This window comes from Brassica oleracea, chromosome C2 (genome assembly GCF_000695525.1).
Source record: "Brassica oleracea var. oleracea cultivar TO1000 chromosome C2, BOL, whole genome shotgun sequence".
Lineage (NCBI taxonomy): Eukaryota > Viridiplantae > Streptophyta > Magnoliopsida > Brassicales > Brassicaceae > Brassica > Brassica oleracea.
In genome coordinates, this window is record NC_027749.1 from 51,268,975 (window position 1) to 51,295,170 (window position 26,196).

Genomic DNA, 26,196 nt, shown 5'->3' on the forward strand with positions numbered 1-26,196 from the left:
CATTGGTTCGACATCACGACTATCTAAGATTCATAACATGAAAACAAACAAATAATAGTACTTTTTCATTATTAGAGGAAAAAAAACCAAAAACATCAATCATTTTAACCGAACAAACCAAATAAATATTGATTTAAAATTATAGTTATATTTTAAGGGATTAAAAACCAAAAAATAACCTAAAACCGAACCGATATCCAGATTAAACAGATTAATGTCTCCTTATTAAAAAATAACGAAACTAATAATCACATTCCGCGCAAAGTGCGGGTTATTACCTAGTATTTAGGAATACTAAAACACCAATGAGGAAATGTAATCAGCTATTTAGCTTGTGAAATTTGCAATAGAATCAAGTTGCAAATTAAATAAAATGTAAGAACAACCATATTTTGGAAACACTAATGAGGAAATTTATTGAGGAGAGAAGATATCATCTTTGAGGTTTGAGAGATATGGATTTGGGTAGGCTAAGAAAATCCCAGAAGACATGGAAAACTCTCGTGCTTCGATACGTCCATAGTCCCAATTCATATTACATTTCAAGATGTAATACAATAAACTATCATAATATACTCCATATATAGATCATATTCTATGTATTAATAATTGATGTCATAAGGGAAATTGTTTAAGGAAGAATAAAAGAAATCAAGAACGTTGACCTTTCAATGGCCTATATAAACATGTCTTAGACTCAACACTCAACACAGAGCAACACATTGAGCCTGAGGAGAAGAAAAAGAGAAACGAGAGTGAGAGAGAGATGAGGAGTGACGTAGCACGGCTCAGGTGTGGGAAGACGATTCCATTGCTTGGAATGGGAACTTATTGTCCTCATAAAGACCGAGATAGTACCATCTCAGCCGTCCATCAAGCCATCAAGGTTCATTTTCTCTCTTCTAAAAAGTTACTTTTATTATTACAAAAACTTTATCAGATGATCTTATAATATATTGTGTGTTTACTTGTATATCACTTCTCACGCAGAGTAGAGTATTCATCACTTGACCACCAAATATGATTATTAGTATATTTCTGTTTACGCAAAATCATAACCTTATATACAAATTATTGAAAAGTATCAATATGTATAGTAATACATACAAATGTTAAATATTCCGATAACAATAAGGGATTTGTAAGAACCTATGTTGTGACTTTTTATATCTCATATGCTTACTTCTTGGAATGGAGACAGATAGGGTATAGACATTTCGACACAGCAAAGATATATGGATCAGAAGAAGCTCTAGGAACTGCATTATGTCAAGCTATCTCCTCTGGAACTGTCCAAAGAGAAGATATCTTTGTGACTTCAAAGTTATGGTCTAGTGATCACCATGACCCTATCTCTGCCCTCACACAAACTCTCAAGTAAGCTTCTCTTGAAAAACATAAACACTCACCTACAGTATTTTGATGGCTGACAGATCAATCTCATGACCATATTGTTTATGACTTTATAGGACAATGGGGCTAGAGTATCTAGATAACTACTTGGTGCATTGGCCAATAAAGCTAAAGCCAGGAGTGAGTGAGCCCATCCCAAAGGAAGAAGAGTTTGAGAAAGATGTAGGAATTGAAGAAACTTGGCAAGGCATGGAGAGATGCTTGGAGATGGGTTTGTGTAAATCCATTGGTGTTAGCAACTTCTCTTCTAAAAAGATCTATGATCTTCTCGATTTCGCTTCTGTCTCTCCTTCTGTTAACCAGGTTTGGATACAAAACATTAATACCAAAAAATCTTGCTTAATTTTGGGGAGATTTGATAACTAAGATTTTATATATATGTATAGGTGGAGATGCATCCATTGTGGAGACAAAGCAAGCTACGAAAAGTGTGTGAAGCGAACAACATCCATGTAAGTGGATATTCACCACTTGGTGGGCCAGGGAATCGTTGGGGATCAACGGCTGTGATTGAACACCCTGTCATCAAATCAATTGCTCTCAAGCATAATGCCACTCCAGCTCAGGTAACTCAGAAATATATAACATAACTTGCTATGGCTCTTTACCCTTTTTCTAAGAGCCTTATTCAAACACTTTTTCAATTTAACATCACCTTTATAATTCTTATTTTTATGAACTTCTATATTTTTGAATATACATAATAATTTGACATGCAAATGTAAGCAAAAATGAAAAAATAAAATGTTTAACTGATTATAACTAATTATTTATAAATGAAGGTGGCTCTCAGGTGGGGAATATCAAAAGGGGCAAGTGTGATTGTGAAAAGTTTTAATGGAGAAAGAATGAGAGAAAACAAGAGAGCCTTAGATATCAAATTGGATGACCAAGACTTATCATTCATTGACCAATTGGAGGAGTGGAAGATCATGAGAGGAGATTTCCTTGTTAATCAAACCACAAGCCCTTACAAATCCATCCAACAACTTTGGGATGATGAGATATAATTGATTAGGGTTTCACGTAATTTCATCCAAAATGTAATTTCATCATCACATTAAGTTGCTTATGATCATAGTTTTCTCATTCGGTATATAAAGTCATTTTAACATGAAAAAACACCATCTTGCTTGATTTGGTTTAATCCTCTTTTTCATGCAACGTATTTAGTAGTTTTTCTCCATTTATTCCTCTTTATTAGTAGTGACAAATTGTCATGGCTTTGATTTTGTAACTGGTGAGTACTGCTTAGTGCTGACATATATTGAAGGCTTCAGGTGAGTACTGCTTAGTGCTGACCATATATTGAAGGTTTCTGTGTCGTTTTAGTTTAATTCCGAACCCAAAATTTCGGGGCCCAACCCATTTATATACATCCCAAGTTTTGATCGGTGCATATTGGACCTCTTTGTTTTTTTCCCGAAATTTTGATATCTTTTTGGAAAACCCACATCCAATTTTAGTTTTTCAACCTGTAAATATTCTTAGATTTGACATTACATTGAACTGGTATCTTTTAAAAGATGCGAAGTTGGTATACAATCTTATCTTTTGTAAGGTAGACAATAAAAAATTAGGATTTGTCATGGAAATAGATGAAACAAATATCATGCAAATTAAATATGAGTTTTCCGCAAGCTAAGAGTATCTCCAAAAATAATTTTTAAACTTCAAATATAAAATTTTGCATGCTCTAAAAGTAACTTCAAAATTTCTTACTTTTAACTCTTTATACAATTATATATTTTCAAATTATCTTACTAACTTTTATAGTTATCATTTTAGTCTTTATAATTATTTTATCTTATGCAAAATACTAATATATTAATTACATTAAAGTGAAAATATTATACAAAAAAATATTACAAGACATATTTAATACAAATTATAAAGATAAAATTATATAAAAACAAAATTATTATATCAGCTAACGAAAGTATGAGATTTTAACAATTTTTAGCTTATAATCTGCAAATAAAAATAAAAATACTCAGTTATTATTTCGAAATGCATGTAATATGCTATTAAAATGTATTATATTACTAATTAATAATGTGTTTAATATTTATATTATCTATTTTATTTCTAAATAAAAAAATTCTGATTTTTGTTAACTTTTATTGATAAAAAAGACTATAGTATAATATAAACAACTTTAAAAGTTAAGTTTGAAATTGTTTTTTTGGAGAGGAACACTCTCAAATTTTAAATTTGAAGTTTTACCAACTTTCAAAATGAAGTTGATTTTGGAGATGCCCTTAGAAAACGATCATATATTTGTACATAAAATGAGTAGTAAGTTTTGTGTTGGAAAAGCTTTAACAAATGTTTTTGTAAGAGGCAGAATCTATGAAATAACAATCAACTTTTGGATATCAAGGTTCATATACTTTTGTGAGCTTCTAGCTTCATGATTTACAGGAACAATTTGAGGCATTCATTGTCAGCGAAAGATGCCACTATAACAATCTGTTTTAGATATTAAACTCAGATTCATAGAAGAAAAAAATCAAATTTTATTTTATTATCATATAGTATTATTGTTTGCAAAAAAAAAAAACATATAATTATGTCTTATTCTTTTGAGGTTTGTATTTTCATTACCATTTCTCAATGGGAATGTGAAAGCGGCTTTAGTTTCTTAACTTTCTTCTTCGCACTTTTATTCTTCTTTAAAAACCCAAAAAGAAAAATCTAAGACACTCTCTCTTTTGTTCGCCTTTTCACATTTCTCAACCCTAGTTTTTTTTTGTATCAGCAACACTTTTCCTTTCTGCCTTTATCTTTTAGAGAAAACAACACACTTTGCATAAGTCCTCTGTCCATGACTTAGTTATGTCCCTAAAATTTCATATGTAATAGTTGCGTAGACCATTTTAGGCAGAACCGTTTCTTAAGGGTTCTAAAATACAATATTACTCACTAAACATTTACACAAGATGATATAGTTTGCTTTATAGCGTGTTAAATCATGATTATATTTCAAGTCTTTTGTAAGATGTTAATTTATGCCCAAACCGTTAAATAAATTGTCACTTTCTCATTTTTAATTTACAACGGGGAGTGTCCGGTCATTCTTGAAAGTGAAACAGACGATTTACTTTACACGAGTCGTGCTCGTAGGAGAAGCCATTCGTGTGGAAGTCTACTCATCGAAAGTTTCATTTTAATTAACTTTCTAATTAAGTGGACTTATCTTTTTCAATGTTCACTATTTTGTTCCACACGAATCATATTTTCTTTTCTGTCGATAATGTGTTTTCTGTCCGTTCCACTCAATTAATTTGCTTTACCTTCGTACATTAGATAATAACAATCATAGAAAAAGATAGTGAATACATATTCAAACATTTATTTTATAAACCTTACTAACAAAAAGAAATGGTCTTACGTGGTTTACAAAGTCGTCTAATTCAAATCGCCTACTGTAGACTTGGTTAGATATAAAATCTTGTAAAGAGCTCGACTGCTAATATTCAAAGAAGAGGTAGAAGTGAATTTGAACTAATTGAGAATTATTTTTTTGAAAGAGCTAAGTCTCTCCTTCCTGCAAAAAAAATTATAAAAGAAAAAGTGGGTTGAAGTATAAAGTATTAATTCTTGAATCATAATGGAGGATTGACTCTCACTTATGATTCTTGATGAGTTAAGGTGATTGACGGTAATTACGGTGGTCTGTGAGCATTTTGATTCCATAAGAAATGATCTAATCGTTGAGTTTAGGATCTGCAAATTTTCGTTTTACTTTTGTTTCATTTCCTGAAAAGTGGTTTAATGACATCTTGGACTTGAGAAAGCAAATAGCCAAGATAGAAAAGTAGGCCAGCCATGTCTTGTGTTCCTTGGGCCCTAAAAATGCGTTTGCGGTTGAAACTCATTCGCCCATCAAGAACAGTATAATCGCCATGTTAAAACCACACTGCGTCTTATATATATGTTTAAATTGTTTATAAAACATTTAGTCATGTTTTCTCTTACAAACCATTTTAACCCTTTTCGTGTTCTTAACCAACTAAACTAAGAAACTTCATTAAACTGCCAATTGAAATAACTTGCATATCCTATGGATTTTTAGAGAAATGACAAACTGCTTTGCCACAAAGTGGATTTACGGAAAGGGCAAAACAAAGGGACAAAACACTAAAAAGCAATTTGTCATTCTCTTATAATTTCAGTGCCAACAAATACTGTGTCCCACACCATTTAGTATTAAATGAAAAAAAAATGGTTTGGGATTATCACATTTGTGGCTTATATTAGTTGAGCTGTCCAAAATATTTAAGTTGCTATCAGATACCAGAACAAAGTTTTTTTGGTAAAGAAAGTTGATAAAGAAATAAATAAATCTGGAAAGCAATGTGAACCATCCTTTCCAGCGGTATTCATAAAGGAAATGAAATCAAGTTAAGAAAACAAATGATACGAACTTTTCAAACACATTAACAAAACTCAGAGTCTCAGACTGTATATTTTTTTCGTTTTAATCTAAAAAACTTATATCAGGTCGGTTCCTATCAAAAAGGGGTTCGATAAACAAAACTTGTTTTGATATGGTTGGTCAACAAATTATCTGGAAATACATATCTTAACAAAACTCGGAGATTTATTACCTAAAACAGAATACAACATTTACTACAAGTAAAGAATGATTACACATAAGCTTAAGAAGAGTGTTAGTTCCAAACAAAAAGCATAAGCTTAAGAAAAACCAATGCCATAACCGATAAACCCTAATGCTACACTTGTTTTTAATTTGTTTCCGTATTCAACAAAAATATAAATCGCTGTCTTAAGCTTGTGCTGTCTTTTACGAGAAAGAACCCCCTTTTTTTCTTTGACCTTGACCTAGTCCTTGCTTTGCTAGTTTGACACTTTGACTGGCTAACTAAGAGACTAGTACCCTTTCTGGCTGGAAAAATCAGTAGGTAGGAAAAACCTATCCTTCAAGTGAAAAGAGAAAAGAGCAGCTGTGAGAAGCGGAAAAACCATCAAAAAACGATAAACCCTAATGCTACACTTGTTTTTAATTTGTTTCCATATTCAACAAAAATATAAATCGTTGTCTTAAGCTTGTGCTGTCTTTTCGTGCCTACCCACACCCGTTCGCATTATTAGTGGGTTATAGCATAAACGAGGTAAAATTCAAGAAAGCGTTACTTTTATTCATTATCTTATCTTATCTTGTTATCCACTCATGTGTAAAGTAATGTCTTTTTTTTTTTTTTTTTGGTCAAAAATGTAAAGTAATGTCTACCTCATGTATTTTGTAACAGTATTTTACAGTTTAACTGTTAGCTCGACTATCGAATATAATGCAAATTACGGTCAAAACGAATATTTCTGCAAAGATATTTATTCTTACAACAAAAAAATCAAACTTAAAGACTAAAGAGTAAAAAGTAAATGGAACAAAAACTGTTAAAGCCCTATGAATACAAAGTCGAAAAAAATATGTAAACCATATCTAGACATATAGGAATATAGTATGCATAGGATCACATCTGTTCATGGAAATTAACTGATCTTGATAAGGCAGCTGGATTTGCACAGAGAACGAGAGAAGTCTCTGTTTCTTCTTTGTTAATACTAACCTCTTTCTTCGAATCAAACCCTTTGAACATAACTTCGTTCTTGATCCCAAGTGTTGTCCATATAGAACTCTTTGCAGCTTCATTAGGATCATCAATTCTCAAAGTCTTAGGAACCAATACAGATCTATTCATCTGTTTTCGCTTGATCGTCTCATCTTCCTCTCTTGAATGCTTACCAAGAGTAGAGTTAGGAGTTGAATAAGGCGAAGAAGACGACACCATTGGCACGTTCCAATAAGGGTAAACCGGGTAAAAACCATGATTCCACGTGTACGGCCATGAAACACCAGGAATACAATTCAAACCGTTCATTTCGTTGTTACGTGTTCTTGAATCATCAACCGGGTGGTGGTTATTCTTCTCTAACATCTTGTGTTCATCTCTGAGGTTGAAACTAAGGACCGGACCGTTTGTTTCGTTGATGGTGACGTGACGATAATGTGAAGATGAGTATTTCTTGTTCTTGCGTCGTCCGGCTCCGACAGGGACACTTCTCATGGTCCCACCCGAGGTCCAGTATCTTTGACAAACTTTGCAGAAATGGCGAGGTTGGTTTACGTTGTAATTGTTGAAATAACAGAACTTTGTTTCCATGCTATTGCATCTTGGACATGGAAGAATCTTAGTTGGTTTCTTTAGGGTTTTGTCTTTGTCCGATTGATCAGTTAATGTCTCGTTTTGATTCTGAGCCAAGAGAATGGAACATGATTATTAAAAAACGAATGAATATAAGAGATAAATTTTTTTTAAATATAATAAAAATGATCATCTAAAATTACATATTACTGAGTATCTATCTGAAGATGAAGGTTCTAGATAAAACTTTGGTGGAGAAAAGTATTCTGAGAATACACTTTACCTAAACCTAAATTCTTTGTCTCACCTTTATTGGCTGATTAAACGGAAAAAGGCAATACTTTTTACTAAAATATGATTGTTTTATGGAGAAGCGAATGTGCTTTTTCGTGTCATGAAAAGTCATCGAACAAAAGAGTACTACAACCTCAAGTTCACCAAAAAAGAGAAAAAAACAGAAGTCCAGAACAGAGAAGTCACATGTAGGATAGGAATGTCTTAAGATGTACTGATTCATCAGAGTTATGAACCTTGAGCTTTGCATTAAATGGAAAGATGTACAAAACACACATGAATCTACTTTTCAGTTTAGCTTTACTAGCTAGTACCAAAATACCAAAACAAGAATACTAGCTTTACTTACTATCATATAATTAAAATAAAGGAATATTTTTCATGTCCAGCAAAATACCAAAACCTTTTCTCTTCAAGATTCATCTCTGTAACAACTAACAAAGCAAGAATCAGTACCTGCTCTGCGGATAATTCATCTTCTTCAGCCTCAAAAACCGTTGATGAAAGAGGAATTTTCATCCCGAACAGCTTTATTGCTGGATCTTTACTTTCTAACATTATTTTGATGTAGTGTTTTTCTCTGTCTGTAACTCTCTCTCTCTCTCTCTCTCTTTTTTGTTTCTCGAGTTTGGTAGCTTGGAAAATTTTGGTTTGGAATCGTGAGATTTGAGATTTTGATACGTTTTAAAAAAAGAAGTTGGATTACACGTCAGCATTTTAGTTTGATTTCCAGCCACAAAATTTAGTGGCGTATGATATTTTACTTTTCTCCTAAAACCATGGGTTCTCGGATTTAGTGTGTCTATAGAATAAACTTTATCAGAATTTATTCCCGAAGAATTATCTTAGCAAATATAAAAGGTTAACTGAAATGTTCACTAAATTTCCCGTTAAACAAACTAAGGACTAAGCACAGGGTCGGCTCAATCGTGTTATGGATCCTGGGGCAAAAAAAATTTTGATTTCCAAACTATTTTTTCTAAAAAAAAATCTGATATATATGTGTTTTCTTTTCAAAATACCAAAAGTTTTTAAAAAAAAAATCTATGGAAATAAAAAAAATACTTTCATATAAAAAAATTTAAACTTTTTTTCTTATTTTTAATATAAAAATACATGTATTTTTTAAAAAAATCGGACTCTTATCTATTAAGAAATAGGAGATAATGGATTGAATCCAGAGTGATCGCACCGCTCGCCCCCTATCTAAACCGGCCCTGATTAAGCATAAAAACTCAAGAATCCCGAGTTGTTGGCTCTCCACCATTTGTTGAATATATGTAACATATTTGTAGGAAAAAAGGCTACTTTTAGATCTCAGGTTCGCGACTCGGGATGGAAGTCGAGAACAGCACCCATCACATAGTCACATACCATTAAAAATAGCTTTTGTTTCTAACAGATTCAAAATACTGAAATTTCTGGATTTGGCCAAACAACTGTATGATCTTCAATTGTCGTTAAAACCAAACCTATTAGAGGAAGGCCACCCATTGCGTATCATTTTAAGTAGATTAGTTCACAGCCCTTTTTGTTTTCTATTTGGCTTCTCACAACAATATTATATAAATTGATACAAAACTATATGTGATCCTAATATATATATACAAGGGACATAAAACAATATTAAATTTATTTTTATTTTTTTATTATAAACCGATATGTTCATTTTTTTTTTTTGGTAACACAAACCGATATGTTCATTATCTATTAATTTATGAAAGGAAAATATTTTCATGATCAAAAGACTGTTTATGAACTTTTTGTTCATTGTCTATGTATTTGTAAGCTTTTTGATTTAAATGAATAATTCATTGATCAACACCTCATTTTTGAATAGAGATTCTGATATGAGAAAATTTTATAAACCAGTAAGTTCATTATCAATAAGTTAATTAACATTATCAATTAGTTTTATAAACCAATATGTTCATTATCAATATTGAAAAGATTTTAATTATTATAAAACAAGCTGTTTCTGTGGTGGGGACTTGTCTTCTGTTACATTTTCAAATAACTTTTTAGTTTACTTTGATCACCAAATAAGAGACGAAGGAATAATGAACAAATGAAAAGAGATCGAGACCATGAGGAAAATATAAAGATCCTGAGATGATAAGCAAGTCTAGTAGCCCACAAGAAACTTCAAGATTAAAACGTTCGTTCAGCCCAAACAAAAAGCCCAAAGACAATTATCCTCTCAAGTTATGAACATATAGAGACAAGCTGTTGCTTCTGATTCTTGAACAATATAGGTGATATAAACTGACAAACATTCTCCTGAAAATAACAGTAGCATTCAACAAGATCACAACTTCAATAAGTTTTTAGCAACATGAAAACTCCAAAATTTAAATTCAAGGCAACAAGAGTCGGCAAGCAAATTCATCTTCTGAACCTCCCACCTCTACCACCACCACGACCACCTCTTCTTCCCCCACCGCGACCTCCCCCACCGTGTCCGTTACCGTTAGACCCAGGAGTCTTCATGTTTTCAGGCAACGGGAGGATGTGATCAACGCACTTCCTGTAGCTGAAATCGTCAGCAGTGTCGTCTTCCCTAACCAAAAAGAAGCACCTGCTCTTCCACATCGGATGGGTTCTTACTTGGAAGGCTTTGATCCCTCCCCCAATCTTGTTGTCAGGCTCAGTATGGCCCTTCTTGATCAGATCTAACAGCACCATGTGCTCATACTGAAAAATGTAACAAGTTAGTTATAACCTCCAAAGAAACTGCAATAACATGCACATACATACAGTATACCCTCAACTTAACCTCTTCCTAAACAAATACTCAAAAATCGCTAGGCCGTAGTTAGGCACCTTATAGAGAGGATTATTGTTTACGCGGACGCCTAGACCGATTAAACATTTTTTTTTAGAAACAGAAAACACTAACCTAAAAACATTGCAGAATCCAATATCCACAACAATTATAAACAATCACTAATAAGAGACAAAACAGAGTTTCTACACACAAACTCAAATCAAAAACCAAATCTTATAACCGACAAAGAACAGACTTTTTTATGCAAAGAACTTTCCAGTAGTAATCAAACTAACAGCTGCAAAGGAACACACTTCCCAATCTGTTTCAGTATGGCTACAAAGTCACGATTTTTATCATGTATTATCCTCTTCCTAAACACATTGCATCATCCACAACCACAAATGTTATTATTTATTTATTTATTTGTGCACAAATGTTATTAACAATCAATAAATAAGAGACAAAACAGAGTTTCTAGACACAAAACTCAATCAAAACCGACTTTTTTGCAAAGAACTTTCCAGCAGTAATCGAAGTAACAACTAACAAGTTGAGTTTCATTGTAAAGTTTCAATTTTTTATTATAACCCAAATATCAACAACCCAACAAACATAATAAAAATTGAAACTTTACTATTAAAAAAGGCAAAAAGACAAGAAGAAGAGTAACACCAACACATGTCATACCTTGTTGACATCGAGATCAGTTGGCCAGAAGTGCATAAACTTGGTGAAGTAATCGAACATCGCCACGGAGGTAACGAACTCCTTCGGACCCAGCTTAACCGGATCCGACCCGTTAGGTTTCTCTTCCTCTTCCACTTTCTGCTTCTTGGATTCGCCTCCATCATCTGTTTCCTCCGTCTCCTCTCTCGCACGTTTCTCCGCAGCCTCGACTCCCATGTCTGTTATTGGTTCAGCTGGTGCGGAAGCTACGATCTCTTGTTGCTCGGCCATTGCTAAGCTTCCGCCTTTTTCTCTCTCTTTCTACGGTTGCTAGGGTTTAAGCTTTAGGTCGAGTGTCCTACTGAAAATAAGGTGAGCGGCGTGTTTATATATACCGTCGGGTTTTTATTGAACCGAACCGGTTTAGTCCGGTTTTGTTAATTGTTTATTTGTTTATACTCCCTCCTTTGCTATTTCCCTCTGTAGAAACAATTAGCTTCTTTTTTTTTAAATGAGATGTTAATTGTTAATGAGTTTGAAAGGTAAAATTTAGTTGTCAAAAAAAAAGTTCATAAAAGTTTCCAACTTGCTGCTAATTTTTAACAGTTATTTTTTTTTAACATATATATTAGAATATAATTTACATTTATCAGAGTTAATTTATTCATTTATAATGTTTTTAGAAATTATTTAAGCATTAGATATTCAAGTCACAAGAAGATTTATATTTTTTTATATTTTTTTTAACACCTCAATCTTGAATTTAAGCATAAAATATTCAATTATTTAAGCATTAGATATTCAAGTCACAAGAAGATTCAACACCTCAATCTTGAATTTCTGAAATTAATTAGTTTTATCTGTATTTGTTAAAAAAATATATTATCTACATTTATTAAATTAATTTCTTACACTTATTGATTTCACTAGATTTTTTTTTGTATTTTCTAGCTAAGAATAAATACAAAATTTTTATTTATTATTTTAATTAAATTAGTTTCTTTGAAACTTTTATTGTGACCAGGATTGGTACAAAATAAAAAAATTATGAAAAATCTGATAGCAACCAAGAAAGTAACTCCGTTACCGTTTGGTTTGAGAGTAGGTGAGAGTACCGTGACCGTGAGATAGATTATTATCAACATCCACAGCTCCGGTTTGTGTATTGAAAACGTATAGTACAGTGAACACGCGCTTCGAGATATTTAATATACTTATCTGAAAATCATTCAGACCGAACATCAACACAAGAAAACACATTTTGTCCCAAATTTTCGTTTGAGAGCTGTTCGTGCCTTCAAGAAATCATCGATAGATAGCTTCTTTCTACGGTTCCAGAGTATATTCTATCAGGTAACAATAACAATCTTTGATCCTCTCTGTCCTCTAGGGCTACGGTTGCTTGTTTCTGCGATTGAGAATTTTGATTTCTGCAAATCTTAGGATTTCGTTTCTGACTGTGATCGAATCATATTTCTCTGTTCTTGTTCATGGTTTTGATTGAATCCTGAACATTTTACATTTGAGAGCTTTCTTGTTTTTTTTAAAACAGGTCAACGTTTTTTTTGCAGCATTGAGGGTAAAGTGTGAGGGATGTCTGATCATCTGAGTTCATGTACCGACCGTCTCGTAACATCTGATCACCTGAACTCAGAGGGAGGATCCAGTGGAGAAAGTTCCAGAGCTCAAGGCACCACAAGCCTGTCTACTACTAAACCTGAGGAAGTAGAAGAAGAAAGCCATGTTAAAGATGAAGAGGAACCGCTTATCCAATCAATTGAATGCCGTATTTGCCAAGAGGAGGATTCTGTTAAGAACCTCGAGTCCCCATGTTCTTGCAGCGGCAGCTTGAAGGTGAGTTCTTCTTCTGTTTTTGTCAGTACATTTCTACCTGAAAACTGAACTACTTTGTTTTATGTTGCATCTAGTATGCTCATAGGAAGTGTGTTCAGCGTTGGTGTAATGAGAAAGGCGACACCATCTGTGAGATATGCCACAAGGTACAACATATATATAATAAATTTTCAAGAAATCGCTAGGCGGTAGTTAGAAGCTATATCAAATTATTGATTATGCGAGCGTCTAGACCGATTTTTTTGAGCTATAGGCCAAGTCTTCAAAAAAAAAAATTGTTCTACAAAAATCGTTTAGTTTGGGCCCGGTTTGCCTTCTAGACCGATTTTTAGAACATTAAATATAATCATTGACATTTATAGTCATTTTCATTGCAATTACTAAGATATTTGTTTTCTTCTCCATGGTAACAACAGTCTTATCAACCTGGCTACACAGCTCCACCACCTCCTCCTCCTGATGATACCATAATCGATATGGGGTAACATTTTCTGTATCTATCTCTCTTGTGGCTTTCATATACCTAAGTAACGTTTTATTCAAGAAACGTTATGCGTTATGTTTGTGTGTGTTATGCAGTGAAGATTGGGCTAATGGTGTGCCTTTAGACTTGAACGATCCGCGAATTTTGGCAATGGCGGCTGCAGAACGCCACTTCTTTGATGCGGACTATGATGAGTATGCTGATTCCAACTCTAGCGGAACTGCCTTTCTTCGCTCGGCTGCACTTATCGTAAGCCCCCACATTTATGTTCTGTTTATAACATTTCTTTGTTGAAAAAATGAAACTTATTGAGAGTTTAAATGGCAGTTAATGGCACTTTTGCTGTTACGACACGCTATGAACCTTTCAAACAACAACTCAGACGATGAAGAAGATGATCCATCAGCTTTCTTCTTTGTAAGCAACATCTCTTGCTACTACTACACCATTAAATAATCTCTCGTTTTGAATGTCTAGAGGTTTTGAGCCCAGAAGGCCTCACGGCCCAAACCATTTTAAATTAACTCTTCTTAAAAAAAAAAATCTCCCGTTATGATGAGTATGTCTCTTCTTTGGTTTTCGACAGCTTTTCATGCTACGTACTGCTGGTTTTCTTCTCCCATGTTACATCATGGCTTGGGCCATCAGTATATTACAACGCCGTAGACAAAGACAGGTAAAATAACACACTCCACACACATTAGTCTAAGCTTATGTTCACTTATGTTCTTGTGTTTGTGAATATCAGGAAGCAGCGGCTCTGGCCGCTGCAGAAGTTGCGTTTATGTTACACAGCGGTGGAGGACAACGCAGAGGAGGATTGCACTATGCTGTAGCACCTGAGCTGGTACCGAGTCCACAAGGGCAACAACACCAACCTGAAGCTGCACCGCAATGATTATAGTCTTGATCACTAGTGAGGAAAGTAAAAACATCATCCAGGGATTTGGTTTCTCTGTCTGTAGTAGCTGTTTGTTGTTTATTCGGTTCTTGGATCTGAGCAAAAACAAGAAACTGAGATGAAAACAAAAACAAAACACGGGAAGTTTCTGTGTCTATGTTCTTACAGACGAGAAAGTAAAGATTGTTCACCAATAAATGTATGTATATGGTTTTAATTTCCTTTTTAGTATTTCTTGATATTATTTTGTATACAGGGATATATACAATAGCCATCTATAATCTCTATACCAGTGCTATTTACATTGCATTGACTAAAGCTAGGCCTTTCTGCTTACCAACATATAGATGTAACACTGTGTGTGTGTTTTAGGGATTTACGATCTATTTCTCCACCATAACTATCGTATAGTAATAAAGGTACACAATCTTTTAACCTCGGCATAATTGCCCATAATTTAAGTATGACAAACTATTACCTTTTATCTCGAAAGATCGAAATCCATTACCACCTAAACTTTGAAGAATGAACTAATACATATACATAGCGGTTTAAAGTTGGTTAGTATTCTCTATTTTAAAACTTAACCAATAATTAACCTAACTAAACCTAAAACGACTCGATTACAGAATATAAACCGGATTAATTCGACCAAATATAATTGGATCTTATAAACCGACCCGAGACCCGACTTAACCCAATTCAAAAAACCTAAATCCCCAAATCATCTTCCTCTACCTCGCTCGCGACAAATCACGACGAAGAGTGAAGTGGAATAGCGAAGAACAACGTTGCTCCTCCACTGAAGCTTTAATCAGGTATAATTTTGACAATTATGTCTCTTTCTCTCTGTTGTTGAGTCTCTCTCTATATATATCATTTCCTGCATATTTGATAAAGCTTAAGGACAATGATGACTGTAAAGAAGGGAAGACAAAATGGAATAAAGAGAGTGTGGGAATCGAAATCTCTTCTGGGTTTGTCTATGTGGAAATCAAATCTCTTTTATGGATTTTAGATTTTAGGGTTCTAAAGGATGAAATCGATTTGGGGGATTCTAATAGGGGTTCGGTCGGATTTTAATCAATTTGTATTTGGATCTTCGTTTGGATTGGGTTGTACCAATATCAACTGGTTTACTATCAGTTAATGTCATAAACCATTAAAATTAAGCTAAATCTCGGTCTGTGTGAAAACAGGTTTTGATCTTTCGGGATAAGGAGTAATAGGTTGTTATGCTTAAATTATGTGCAATTAGGCTGAGGTTGAAAGATTGTGTACATTTGTTACTATATGATAGTTATGGTATGAAAATATGTCGTTAACCTGTATTTTTAGCTAATATTATATGTATGATGTATAATTATGAAATATAATTTATCTCTTTACCCTACATGCAAATCTCTTGTTTGTAATGAGTAAGATTGATGCAGTCACTAGTACATTTTATCCAGCCAATTTTGTTTAATGCTTCTGGTGAATGTTTGATAAACCTATAAAGCCTTGTTGATTGGTTTGGTTCATGTTGTATTCTCATTTTCTAAAGGTTTTGCATAAACTCTCTTATTTTGTTATAGTACATATTATATAATCACTACACGTTTTTGTTTATTTATGTTTGTTTTTTTTTTTAAGAAACGTAATGAGTTTTATTCCTAAATACTATCAAATAGACAAATACACACATTTAACAAATATTATAACTAGTATTAAATATAATATGATGGGCCATGAGGCGATGCCCATGCCCCATTTTGTCTTGATAAAGAATGAGTGGGCCCTTTAATAGGCCCAAATACGATGGAGCGGTTTTAAAAGTCTACTCTTTTTTACAGGGTCCACTTACCATGTCGATCCCATGAGAGGAGAAGAGTCAAACTCCACATGCCAGCAACGCTCAAGTCTACTGTCTACCCACATCCTGAATAACTAGTCCAGCTTTTATCCGAAAGGTTTTGATTTATACTACCAAAACGGTGATTGAACAACTAGTCCGGTCTTAATCAACCAAGTCAACGTCCGAGATAAGTAAGACGAAGAAGTCAACTACTAGTTTTAACTTTAAATTGGAGAGAGTGTGAAATTGATTATAATCGAAAGGGAGTCTTCGGTGGCAAAAGCATACTGTTCACAAGTCAGAACTAGCTTGCTCACTGTGTTTCACAGGCGCAAGTCAAGCCCTTCACATGTTAGCATTTAATACTATTTTCTCTTCTTTTTAACATATTTGTTGTTATTTATTTGTATTTTTCCAATGTTCCTTCCACGGTCCACCACCAGATTTTGCCTCCTATAGTTATTGTACGCAGTGTATTTGTATGGACTACAAAGTTTATAACTGTATAGTAATACAATGATGTCATTAATAGTTTAGTATAATCTGAATTACTTTTTCTTAAATGCATTAGTTGCTTGATTATATATTTGAAAAAAATATATCCAAACGTGCCTTTTGTTTATTTCCCAAGCTTTTAGCCATACAGTAATTTAAAAGAGCAAAAAAACATTTATGATTTCTTCATAACCTCTCTAACACTTTTTGGTAAAACTCTCTAATATTTCTCAAGTCTTTAGAAATGTTTCTAACTCGAATTTGTGATATTTTTATAAATTATTTTACACTTTATTTAATACAAAACCTGAAAATAATTATTTTTGAAAATTCGCCTATTTTAGGTGAAATGAATAATATTTATGTCAGTTGCAAATCAACGTTGTTATTTACATCTTTAGTCGTCAAGACAATATTACAAGGATAATACGTAATAAAAAAATAATTAAATGTATAAATAATGTTTGAATAACTCCAGTAGGTGGACTCTTTCTCTCACCATTTAATGACATTTGTCTTCAGTGATTATGATCGATTTGAAAGGACAAAATTGATAATATGTTCTTATACTTTTAATTAGTTTTATTATTTTTATGTAGTGATACTTAATCCAGATAAATCAACCTCACGAACATAATCTCATTTTTACTGTTGTCCAAAAAAACAAAAACTCAACAAACTGCCAAAACATAATTTCATATTTGTTTTGGTTCGGAAACATAATCTCATTTTTATCCAAAGAAACATAATCTCACTTTTAAGATAGAAATCGAGTCTTATAGATATATTTTCTTGCACAAAATAGATGTTTTTCAATTTTCAGTTGAAAAACCGACATTTGTATAACACATGTGAGCCACAAAGTACAAACAGATTACACATACTTAAATAAAGATGATACACCCTTTCTGAAACATACGAATTATAAGAAAAAGAGATTACATCACCAAAAGGGAAAAAGAGTGTTGTAGAGCTAAAAAGCTACTAAAGACTCTATAACCCTAATGCAATAATAAGCACATATATTATAGGTTATAACTCTATAATACTTGTTATAACTCTTAACTAATTAAGCCCTCAATTATTGAAAATAATCCACTAGATGTAGTTCTAGAAAATCGCTTCTTGTCCTTCTAACGACATACCGACCATGTTTTCGTCAAATAGCCATTTCTCCAACAAAGATAGAGGTCCTTGTGAAATCAAACCAAAATCATGGTCCATTGTTATTGCGGGTTTGCTCTCTTGGTTATGGAAGAAGTTTGTCTCCTGAGTCAGATTTTGAGTTTCTTCCATGGAATTGAAGCTAAAGAAAGATTGTTCAAACCCTTGTCCACCTTCTTCGGAAGCTGCTGAAGCAAGTGGTCCGGTCTCTGAAACTGGTGATGAGGATGTCAAGGTTAATGGTTTTGGTGTGTCTTTCATGAAATCTTGAAGCAACCGAGCGATGTTCTCAGCACTTGACGCATACACGCCTGCTGTGTATAGATTTGTAGCGTTGGTTGTTGTGGTGGTTGTTGTTGTTGTGGTAGAGGAAGAAGAAGAGGATGGATCATGAAAACGGTCAAGTAAAACTGATGTGAAGCTAGGGATGTTTTGTGGTGTGATTGGTGTTGACAATGATGGTGATGATGATGGTTTTTTATCTAAAGACAAAGCCTCAGAAAGAGCTTGCTTTGCCATGTTGATATCAGTCTGAAGTCTTCTCTCCCATTGACCTTTGTTTGAGCTTTGATGTTGCTTCTTTGAAATAGTGTTTGATGAAGAGAAGTCATCATTATCTTCTTCACCAGATTGATTGATCTTCTTGAGCTTCTTCTTCAAGTGAGTGTTCCAATAGTTCTTTATATCATTGTCTGTCCTTTCTGGAAGGTATGATGCTATGGCTGCCCATCTAAACACAAAGAAAAAACATATTTAGATCTTATTATATATACAAGAAAGGTATTTCTTGACAAATAAAGATCATGTGCATGTATATACCTGTTGCCTAAAAGGGCTTGGAGATGAACAATCATCTTTTCTTCATGCTCAGTGAAATTGCCACGCTTAATTCCAGGTCGAAGATAATTAGTCCATCTCAATCTGCAGCTCTTGCTACATCTCCTCAGACCTAAAACACCAAATTAACAAAGATTTTAACCCAAATAACTCAAGGACAATGGACTTTTCAAAAAAAGAAAACTCAAGGACAATGAATAAAATGGTTATTAGAGATGTGTGGACAAGAGAGCCGATGAAATAACTTAGGCTATTTACTTCACTTATATTAATGATCATACCAACCAGGAAAAGTTCAATTAAAAGTAACTGGATTAAAATTTTAATCTAACAAACAAGCTAGTCTGTTATCAAGAAAGTACAAAGACAAACCTGTGTTAGTGGGGACAGATCTCCAGTTTCCAGGACCATGTTCTTGGATGTAAGAAACTAAGATGATGTCTTCCTCTGGTGTCCATGGCCCTTTCTTCACTCCAGTCTTTTCACAACAAGGTGGTCTTCCCATTTTTTCTTCTTTCTATATGAAGATGTAAAGCTTAGGGCAAGAAATTGGACTTTTTAATAAGGATGATGATAAAGATTATAGAACTAAACCTTAATCTTTGAGTTTTTCTATAAATCTTTATGAAATTTTGAGAATTAAGACAAGAAAAGTCCAAATAGGTTTGGTTTTGTCTGAAGAAGTGGAGAGAGATGTTGGTTATATTTATAGAAAAAGTGACTAAGATGAGAGAGAGAGCAGAAAGAGAGCAAAAGATGATTCAATTAGTAATTAATAAATTAATGGGAAAAGCAACAATAATGAAGGGGCTGGCTTTGGATTTGCTTTCAAAGAGTCAACATGGACAGCAAAATGCATTTACTCTCTTCTCTTCAAAGTCAGCCTCCTTCTATCTCTCTCCCGCTTACTATACACGGTTTCAAACAGAAATATTTGTTTTGACGTTTGCGTTTACTTGCTAAAAAATCAAAATAAATGTAATATATTTGGTGTTTTTTTTTTGCTAAAAAATATATTTGGTGTTGAAACACTAAATCAAAAATACATCCCTAAAAGGCTAAAATATTCCTTCAATTATGCTTTGCTGTTTTTAATTATTCATAACTTGTGTTAATCTATCATCAGTCTGAAGCTTATGAGAAAAATACATTATTTTTTTGCAACAAGGTTATGAAAAAAAATTCTGATGAATATGTTGTAAGTATTTTGTTAAACCATTGAGCTCTAAATCATTTTCGCGTACATTTTATTTTTATGGAGGATCGGCGGATTTTTTACAAGTATACATAGATATGTTATATCACGTTCATGTATGAGTTTTTGTATATCTCAGTTTGGACATTCAAAACCGGGTGGTTCTGATAAATGCATCATGATGTGTGAGAAGGAGTGGCACCGAAAGAAGACAAAATTAAAAGGAGAGACAGAAAGCTAATATTCGGATATTGCTTGTAGGTTTATTACCAGTTTAAATATAGCTTTTAATAGAAGGTTATTTGTTTATCAAATAGATTTTCAGAATTACAATTATTGAATCCATTTCGCTGTGAGATATAATTCTGATAAATAAATAATTAAGAAAGTGTGATATTGCACAAGAGAAAATAAGAAAACATATTGTGATAATATTTTTTTCGCTACCTGATGCAAAATTATTTCTTCAGTCCTTTACAATTGAGTATTTGGCTGGATATAGCAAATCGGAAAGTACTTAATTCCCAAAATGTTTTGACATTAAATTACGATTTGCATCGACCACATCTTGTAACCAGCATAAAAGAGTTCATATGCGGGTATACATTTAAATATTCTATTTTATAAAAATATTAATCTATTTCCAAATTTTAGCATTTTTCAACCACGCAGCCCTAATTTAATGTCATGTCCATTTTTGTGAATACATCCATTGAATTGTCGACCCATCAAAAGTCCATAACTTGGGTGATAAATATTTATTGCGTGTTTTGGGGTTAGTAGAATAGTTTGTCCAATTTATTAGATGTGAGCAAATTAGTAGACAAAATTAAGCTCGAAATCAGATAGTTCTGTAATACTAATGTTTTGGACAACTGGAACCGAATCCTTAAGATTCTCAACTGTAACATGATTTCATCTTCGTTATTTGACTTCTTATGGTCATAGACTCATGCATATTAACTCTCACAGTAAAGTTTACGGAAACGAAGGCACCTCATCTTTAAATTTAAACCAACTTGAGAAATAAATATAACTCGTAAGAGTGTCTAATTATTCTACTTATCAAAAAGTTTAATTATTAATTAGCACAACACACTTCCGACTTACTATACTCATTAAGTCATTATTAATACGGTAAACTTCCACTCACACATTGCCCAATAAACCTTTCAATTGTGATAATACTAGTATCAGATTACTTTTGATTTTATCCAAATTTGACAGTACTTCATCATAGTAACGCGTTTTCTAACTTTGTCGGAAGACGACTTTATTAGGGAACACACTTTTAGTTCACAAAATGCTAATAAAACCTAAACTACCTGACAGTTTAGGCTTTTAGCTGTATCAACAGAAAAAATTACTACATGTTTTGATGAATTTAGCTCGACAAGAAACAAGAGGAGTGTTACGAAGCACGTCGTGGCTGTGTGCATGGAGCTTCTAAACTTATTATCTATTCCAACGTGCATTGAGCTTATAAAATGAAATAACAAAAAAGATTTAGTAATATGTTATGGAATTAGATTTTTCCACCAAAAACCAAGTTTTTTTCTTCTGTTGAAACCCCGTAACTACGACGTCCTCTGGATGCGTCGCCCATACCTTTTTATTCACTCATCTTCGGGGTTCATATATTAACTTTACTTTGACTATATGCGACGTAGATACCTACTTATATAGTACTTCATTATTTCTTAATATCTATACATTTATGAACTATACTAGCTTGTAAATGCACATGGTATCGAATTTCTTTACACATCTAGGAGTGTTCAATTTGGTTTTGTTTACAGTTTGGTTCGTTAAATTTTTTTTTTGGTATTTTGGTTTATAAGAAATGATTACCATATCAAAACTATATTTTTTGGTTTGGTTCAAATAATATACTTTTAGTTTTTGGTTTCTTCGATTTTAATTTATACCACAAAATTATAATTATATTTATTTTATAACATGTTAGAAATTTCAGTTTATATGATTATTAAAATATAAATATATTTTCAGTACTTATTTTTGAAATAAAATGTTTTTCTGTTTGACTTAACTATTAATTAAAAATACACATTCTGTTCCAAAATGATGTATGTTTTATAGTTTTCACACACATTAAGAAAACATGTTAATAAATGTATTAAATTTTGTGATTAACTAGTTCCCATTATTTCTAGCCAAATCAAAATATAGTAAACACAAATAATGTCTTCATCATTTACAATTTACCATTATTATATGCATTGAATATGTGAAATAACTACTCCCTCCGTTTCACTTTCGTTGTCGTTTTAGATTTATGAACACAGATTAAGAAAATATTTAATTTTACATATTCCATAATAAAAACATTATTACCTATACACTTAATCATATTATTTCAACCAATAGAAAAATAAAATAGTGAATATTATTATTAAATTTTAGATTTAAAACATAAGGCGACACTTAAAATGAAACAAAATTTTTACTCTAAAACGACAAATAAAGAAACATTTTTTTATAAAACATGGATTCTATTGAAACAGAATAAGTAATAATTAAAAATAAAAAATAATAATTATGATAATTTTTTAAAACAAAAAATAAGAAAAAGTTAGTAATATCATAATATTATTAAATAAATAAAATTTAGCACAAATATATGTCAAAAATAATAAAATATTAAAATCATATCAATAAAAAAAAAAAAAATATATATATATATATATATATATATATATATATATGATCAATTGTATTCTATAACTTACATATAACTATACTACTATATTTTAATTAATCAATTTTTTTGAAAATTTTGGTTTTATCGGTTCATATACCAAATCATATATATATACCGCATGTCTTTATAAATAGCGTTCATTCGATACTACCAAATCCATACAATTTTATCTATTTGAGTTAGGTTGTTTTACTCGATTAAACACTTACATATAGCATTAAACTAATGAAAATACTAGTCAATACCATTAAAAGAGGATCATTCTCAAATTATATCCTTAATGAAAATTGCAGTTTTCTCAAAAATACCCTTATTTTTACAAAGAATTAATAAAATTCATTAATGTCATTTAAGTCTTTTGGTTTTGGGCCTACAGATACACCTAAATGGATCTATAAATAATAGGCCTATATATATATTTAGAAGATATATTAATTTTAAATTTAATATAAGTATAAATATATTATGAACAATAAATGAATTAAGAAACATGAAAATATTATTTTCTTAAATATACGTATCAATATTCAAAATAGATCATTTGAATATTATACATATTTTCAATACAAACCAAAATCGTATATCCTACACCATATATCATATACATATTTGAATATCATTTTCAGTGTATAATGTCATTTTATACATAATATTACAACTTAATTCATTAAAAAAATAAAGTTTAATTTTTTTAACATAAATAGTCATTTAAAATGAAATACGATAAATAAAGATAAAATTTTTAAGTCTTTTATAAAATAAAACACAAATATATGAAAATGTGACATTTACTAAATATTTGTCAATTGAAAAAAAAAACAAAAAAAAACCCGCGCTTTGAAAGCGCGGGTCAAAATCTAGTATACCAATTAAAACACGATCGAGGAGGCCATTAAAATGCTCTTCATTTTTGTGGTAAAATAAAAATAAAGAGTTCAGTAAATGATAATTTCCTTCAGAATAAGAGTCTTTACAGAATGCATTTCGAAATTTTGAACTTTCAATATAACAAAAAATAGTTTCAAAAAATATATAGCGAAAAAATACCTGCAAAAATGAGAAAGCTATATCTACAATGTCATTATTATATGTCAACCCAAAGTTTAGTTTATATTAAATTAGTCAGTCGACTAAGGGTAATATATTATTCACTTCATCTTATAGCTCGAAATTTGTTTGTTTGTTTGATCTAGAATCAGTTTGTAAGTTCCTACGATGTTTCCTATAGTTTCCAGAAGATTAATATTGATATATAGAACAAGTCAACGACTCCGGTCGTCTTTTGGATGTAGACAAGCTTTAGATCATATCTTATTTTATACGCTATTAAGTAAATAATTGGTAGGTTAACTTAGGGTTTAAATATCAAAACAAAACTTAGCTAGGGTTTCATATTTTAATCCCCAAAATTAAGGGTTTAATGTGACTGTAGCAACACGTGCCAGCATTCAAAGAGAAAAATCAGGAAAGTTTCTTGTAAAGTAAACAATAACAAAGAGCACTATGTCCATCGTCTAATGATGCAACGATGATTGAAGCCTTGTTGTGATATTGCCGATGTATTTTTTTTTATAATCTGGGGGTATTCGAATCCGAAGGCTCAACTAATTTTCTGGAGGTCGGTTTACCGGCGACATTCAAACCAATTGCTCTACGTAAGAGTTGGATACCCATACCGATTGACCATGTAGATGGGCAAATTTAAGTGGCATGTTTCGAATCTTGGATATTTACCATTTTTCCAAACCCGTCGTGCCGATGTACTTCTCATGAAACAAAGTGCAATTTTTTTTAACACATTAAAACTTAAGATTTTTTTTTCTTTTCTAAAACATTAAGAATTCATATAAAACAAAAACAAATTTACCAAAGTATTCATTAATTATATATTTATAAAAATATTTGTACTTAAGCAAAAAATAATGCTTCTTTGCGAGACCCCTAGCAAAACAATGCTTTAGTTCTATATATCACCCATTACGCTAGCTAGAAAATTTGCTCGAAAGTCATTAACTAATACAAGTCTTTGAAAGCATGAAATTTTCCAATCCAACTTGCATCCTCTGATTTTAAAACGGCACGGATCTCCTGTTTTTAAGATTACATAAGTCAAAATCATTAATAGCTTGATATTTTTGTTCAATATGATTATATTTTAACGAAGACGTGTTTGTTCAAATGATATTTGAATTATACTCGTTGTACTTGTTGATACAAATAATGAAATACTACTATACCACGAAACGATTAATTTGTACCACATTGATATGTTTAACGCGGTGAAATTTAGAGAGCATGTCAAATTTCTTATTTCTTCCACTATAAATATCGTTTACATTTATTCATACATTAGTAAAAATACTAAGATGTTAAAAAAAAATATCTTTCTCAAAGAAATTTAACTTACACTAACTATGTCCACGTTTCTCTGTCACTTTGTAATTATATCATTTAGATACAAATGCACCATATGATGTTTGTATCTCCATTTTGGTATATGTACCAAACCCTTGAGAGTGACTCTCAGATTAATTAAGGGCCATGTTCAAAAAAAAAATATTACAGATAAATTTGACATGTAATAAAATAATTTTTAAAGTTTATAGTTATATATATATATTTAATATATATTTTGAAATTATACAGTAAATTTAGGAATATATCTAAAAAATTAAAGTTTTCGACCATAATTTATATATTTACTTTTAAAACAATTCTTAATATTTTTTATTTGTAGATTCGGGCCATATTCGATCGCTCTATTTGCTAATGCTATTAGACGGCCATGCTTGAGACTAATAATGAAAACTTATCATTTTAAAACTTGACTTTATTGGGAAAAAAACTTAAGACTTACTGTATCTGAAATGTATATAGAAGGTTTTAGTTAAGGTTTTAAATCTCTAAGTACATATATAGCTTACGTGGTACCCCATTCATGTAACTATTAGTAAACATTTTGATGTATATGTATGACAACTAATCTATACACATGGGTTTCTAACGATTGGGTTTAGCTAAGCCACTAAACCTATGCCAGATTGCCAACATAAAGTTGATCATTTTAAGAATACAAATAACGAATCGTAATCTGATCTACTAAATCTTACAGTAAACCTAAACAGTTTGACTTAACATGCCTAAACTATCTTTTATAGTATAGGTTGTCCTTTTCCTTAGGGTATTTAGAAACCATCACTTTCAAAGTTTCGATCTCGGCTTGTGAAGATTGACCACGTCCGTCAATATGATGTTAGTTAATCTAAAATTTAAATAACTATAAAAGTTCATATAAAAATTATTGGTATGTACCCATTTTAAGGAAGAATCTATTCAACAATCCAGATTGGTTCGGCTAGATTTTGAATCAATTTTCAAAACATAACGATATATA

At 31.9% G+C, this 26,196-nt stretch overlaps 5 protein-coding genes across 6 annotated transcripts; 2 read left to right on the forward strand and 3 right to left on the reverse strand.

Moving 5' to 3' along the window:
• The first annotated feature begins 723 nt into the window (after positions 1–723).
• LOC106326360 (non-functional NADPH-dependent codeinone reductase 2-like) lies at positions 724–2,483 on the forward strand. The gene is made up of 5 exons (XM_013764356.1): positions 724–886; positions 1,202–1,377; positions 1,470–1,716; positions 1,800–1,979; positions 2,196–2,483. Exons 1-5 carry the CDS (start codon positions 767–769, stop codon positions 2,421–2,423), a joined length of 951 nt encoding a protein of 316 aa, XP_013619810.1. The 5' UTR covers positions 724–766; the 3' UTR covers positions 2,424–2,483.
• Positions 2,484–6,807: 4,324 nt separating this feature from the next.
• On the reverse strand, positions 6,808–8,520 carry LOC106325009 (cyclic dof factor 1-like). Its single transcript, XM_013763028.1, has 2 exons — positions 8,334–8,520; positions 6,808–7,691 (listed from the first exon to the last, which is right to left on the reverse strand). Exons 1-2 carry the CDS (start codon positions 8,433–8,435, stop codon positions 6,912–6,914), a joined length of 882 nt encoding a protein of 293 aa, XP_013618482.1. The 5' UTR covers positions 8,436–8,520; the 3' UTR covers positions 6,808–6,911.
• Positions 8,521–10,040: 1,520 nt separating this feature from the next.
• Positions 10,041–11,674, reverse strand: LOC106322944. The gene is made up of 2 exons (XM_013761095.1): positions 11,335–11,674; positions 10,041–10,571 (listed from the first exon to the last, which is right to left on the reverse strand). Exons 1-2 carry the CDS (start codon positions 11,602–11,604, stop codon positions 10,263–10,265), a joined length of 579 nt encoding a protein of 192 aa, XP_013616549.1. The 5' UTR covers positions 11,605–11,674; the 3' UTR covers positions 10,041–10,262.
• A 777-nt stretch (positions 11,675–12,451) lies between these two features.
• LOC106322594 lies at positions 12,452–14,850 on the forward strand. Of its 2 annotated transcripts, none has more exons than XM_013760661.1 (8): positions 12,452–12,666; positions 12,885–13,167; positions 13,242–13,313; positions 13,584–13,648; positions 13,747–13,900; positions 13,979–14,068; positions 14,238–14,327; positions 14,400–14,850. In XM_013760661.1, the coding sequence occupies exons 2-8, from the start codon at positions 12,907–12,909 to the stop codon at positions 14,547–14,549; spliced, it is 882 nt and encodes a 293-aa protein (XP_013616115.1). In that variant the 5' UTR covers positions 12,452–12,666; positions 12,885–12,906; the 3' UTR covers positions 14,550–14,850. The 2 variants fall into 2 exon arrangements, with proteins under 2 accessions (XP_013616115.1, XP_013616114.1); XM_013760660.1 differs by having other exon boundaries at positions 12,488–12,666; positions 12,866–13,167.
• Positions 14,851–17,748: 2,898 nt separating this feature from the next.
• On the reverse strand, positions 17,749–19,606 carry LOC106322752 (myb-related protein 306-like). The gene is made up of 3 exons (XM_013760879.1): positions 19,258–19,606; positions 18,868–18,997; positions 17,749–18,778 (listed from the first exon to the last, which is right to left on the reverse strand). Exons 1-3 carry the CDS (start codon positions 19,388–19,390, stop codon positions 17,995–17,997), a joined length of 1,047 nt encoding a protein of 348 aa, XP_013616333.1. The 5' UTR covers positions 19,391–19,606; the 3' UTR covers positions 17,749–17,994.
• Positions 19,607–26,196: the final 6,590 nt, after the last annotated feature.

Coding starts and splice junctions, on each gene's coding strand:
- LOC106326360 (XM_013764356.1), top strand. CDS start 767: ATGAGGAGTGACGTAGCACGGCTCAGGTGTGGGAAGACGATTCCATTG. Junction 887..1,201: donor CCGTCCATCAAGCCATCAAG/GTTCATTTTCTC, acceptor GAATGGAGACAG/ATAGGGTATAGACATTTCGA. Junction 1,717..1,799: donor TCTCTCCTTCTGTTAACCAG/GTTTGGATACAA, acceptor ATATATGTATAG/GTGGAGATGCATCCATTGTG.
- LOC106322594 (XM_013760661.1), top strand. CDS start 12,907: ATGTCTGATCATCTGAGTTCATGTACCGACCGTCTCGTAACATCTGAT. Junction 13,649..13,746: donor GATACCATAATCGATATGGG/GTAACATTTTCT, acceptor TGTGTTATGCAG/TGAAGATTGGGCTAATGGTG. Junction 13,901..13,978: donor TTCGCTCGGCTGCACTTATC/GTAAGCCCCCAC, acceptor TTTAAATGGCAG/TTAATGGCACTTTTGCTGTT.
- LOC106322944 (XM_013761095.1), bottom strand. CDS start 11,604: ATGGCCGAGCAACAAGAGATCGTAGCTTCCGCACCAGCTGAACCAATA. Junction 10,572..11,334: donor CTGATCTCGATGTCAACAAG/GTATGACATGTG, acceptor TACATTTTTCAG/TATGAGCACATGGTGCTGTT.
- LOC106322752 (XM_013760879.1), bottom strand. CDS start 19,390: ATGGGAAGACCACCTTGTTGTGAAAAGACTGGAGTGAAGAAAGGGCCA. Junction 18,998..19,257: donor ATCTGTCCCCACTAACACAG/GTTTGTCTTTGT, acceptor TTGGTGTTTTAG/GTCTGAGGAGATGTAGCAAG. Junction 18,779..18,867: donor CAAGCCCTTTTAGGCAACAG/GTATATACATGC, acceptor CTTTGTGTTTAG/ATGGGCAGCCATAGCATCAT.
- LOC106325009 (XM_013763028.1), bottom strand. CDS start 8,435: ATGTTAGAAAGTAAAGATCCAGCAATAAAGCTGTTCGGGATGAAAATT. Junction 7,692..8,333: donor ATGAATTATCCGCAGAGCAG/GTACTGATTCTT, acceptor CTCTTGGCTCAG/AATCAAAACGAGACATTAAC.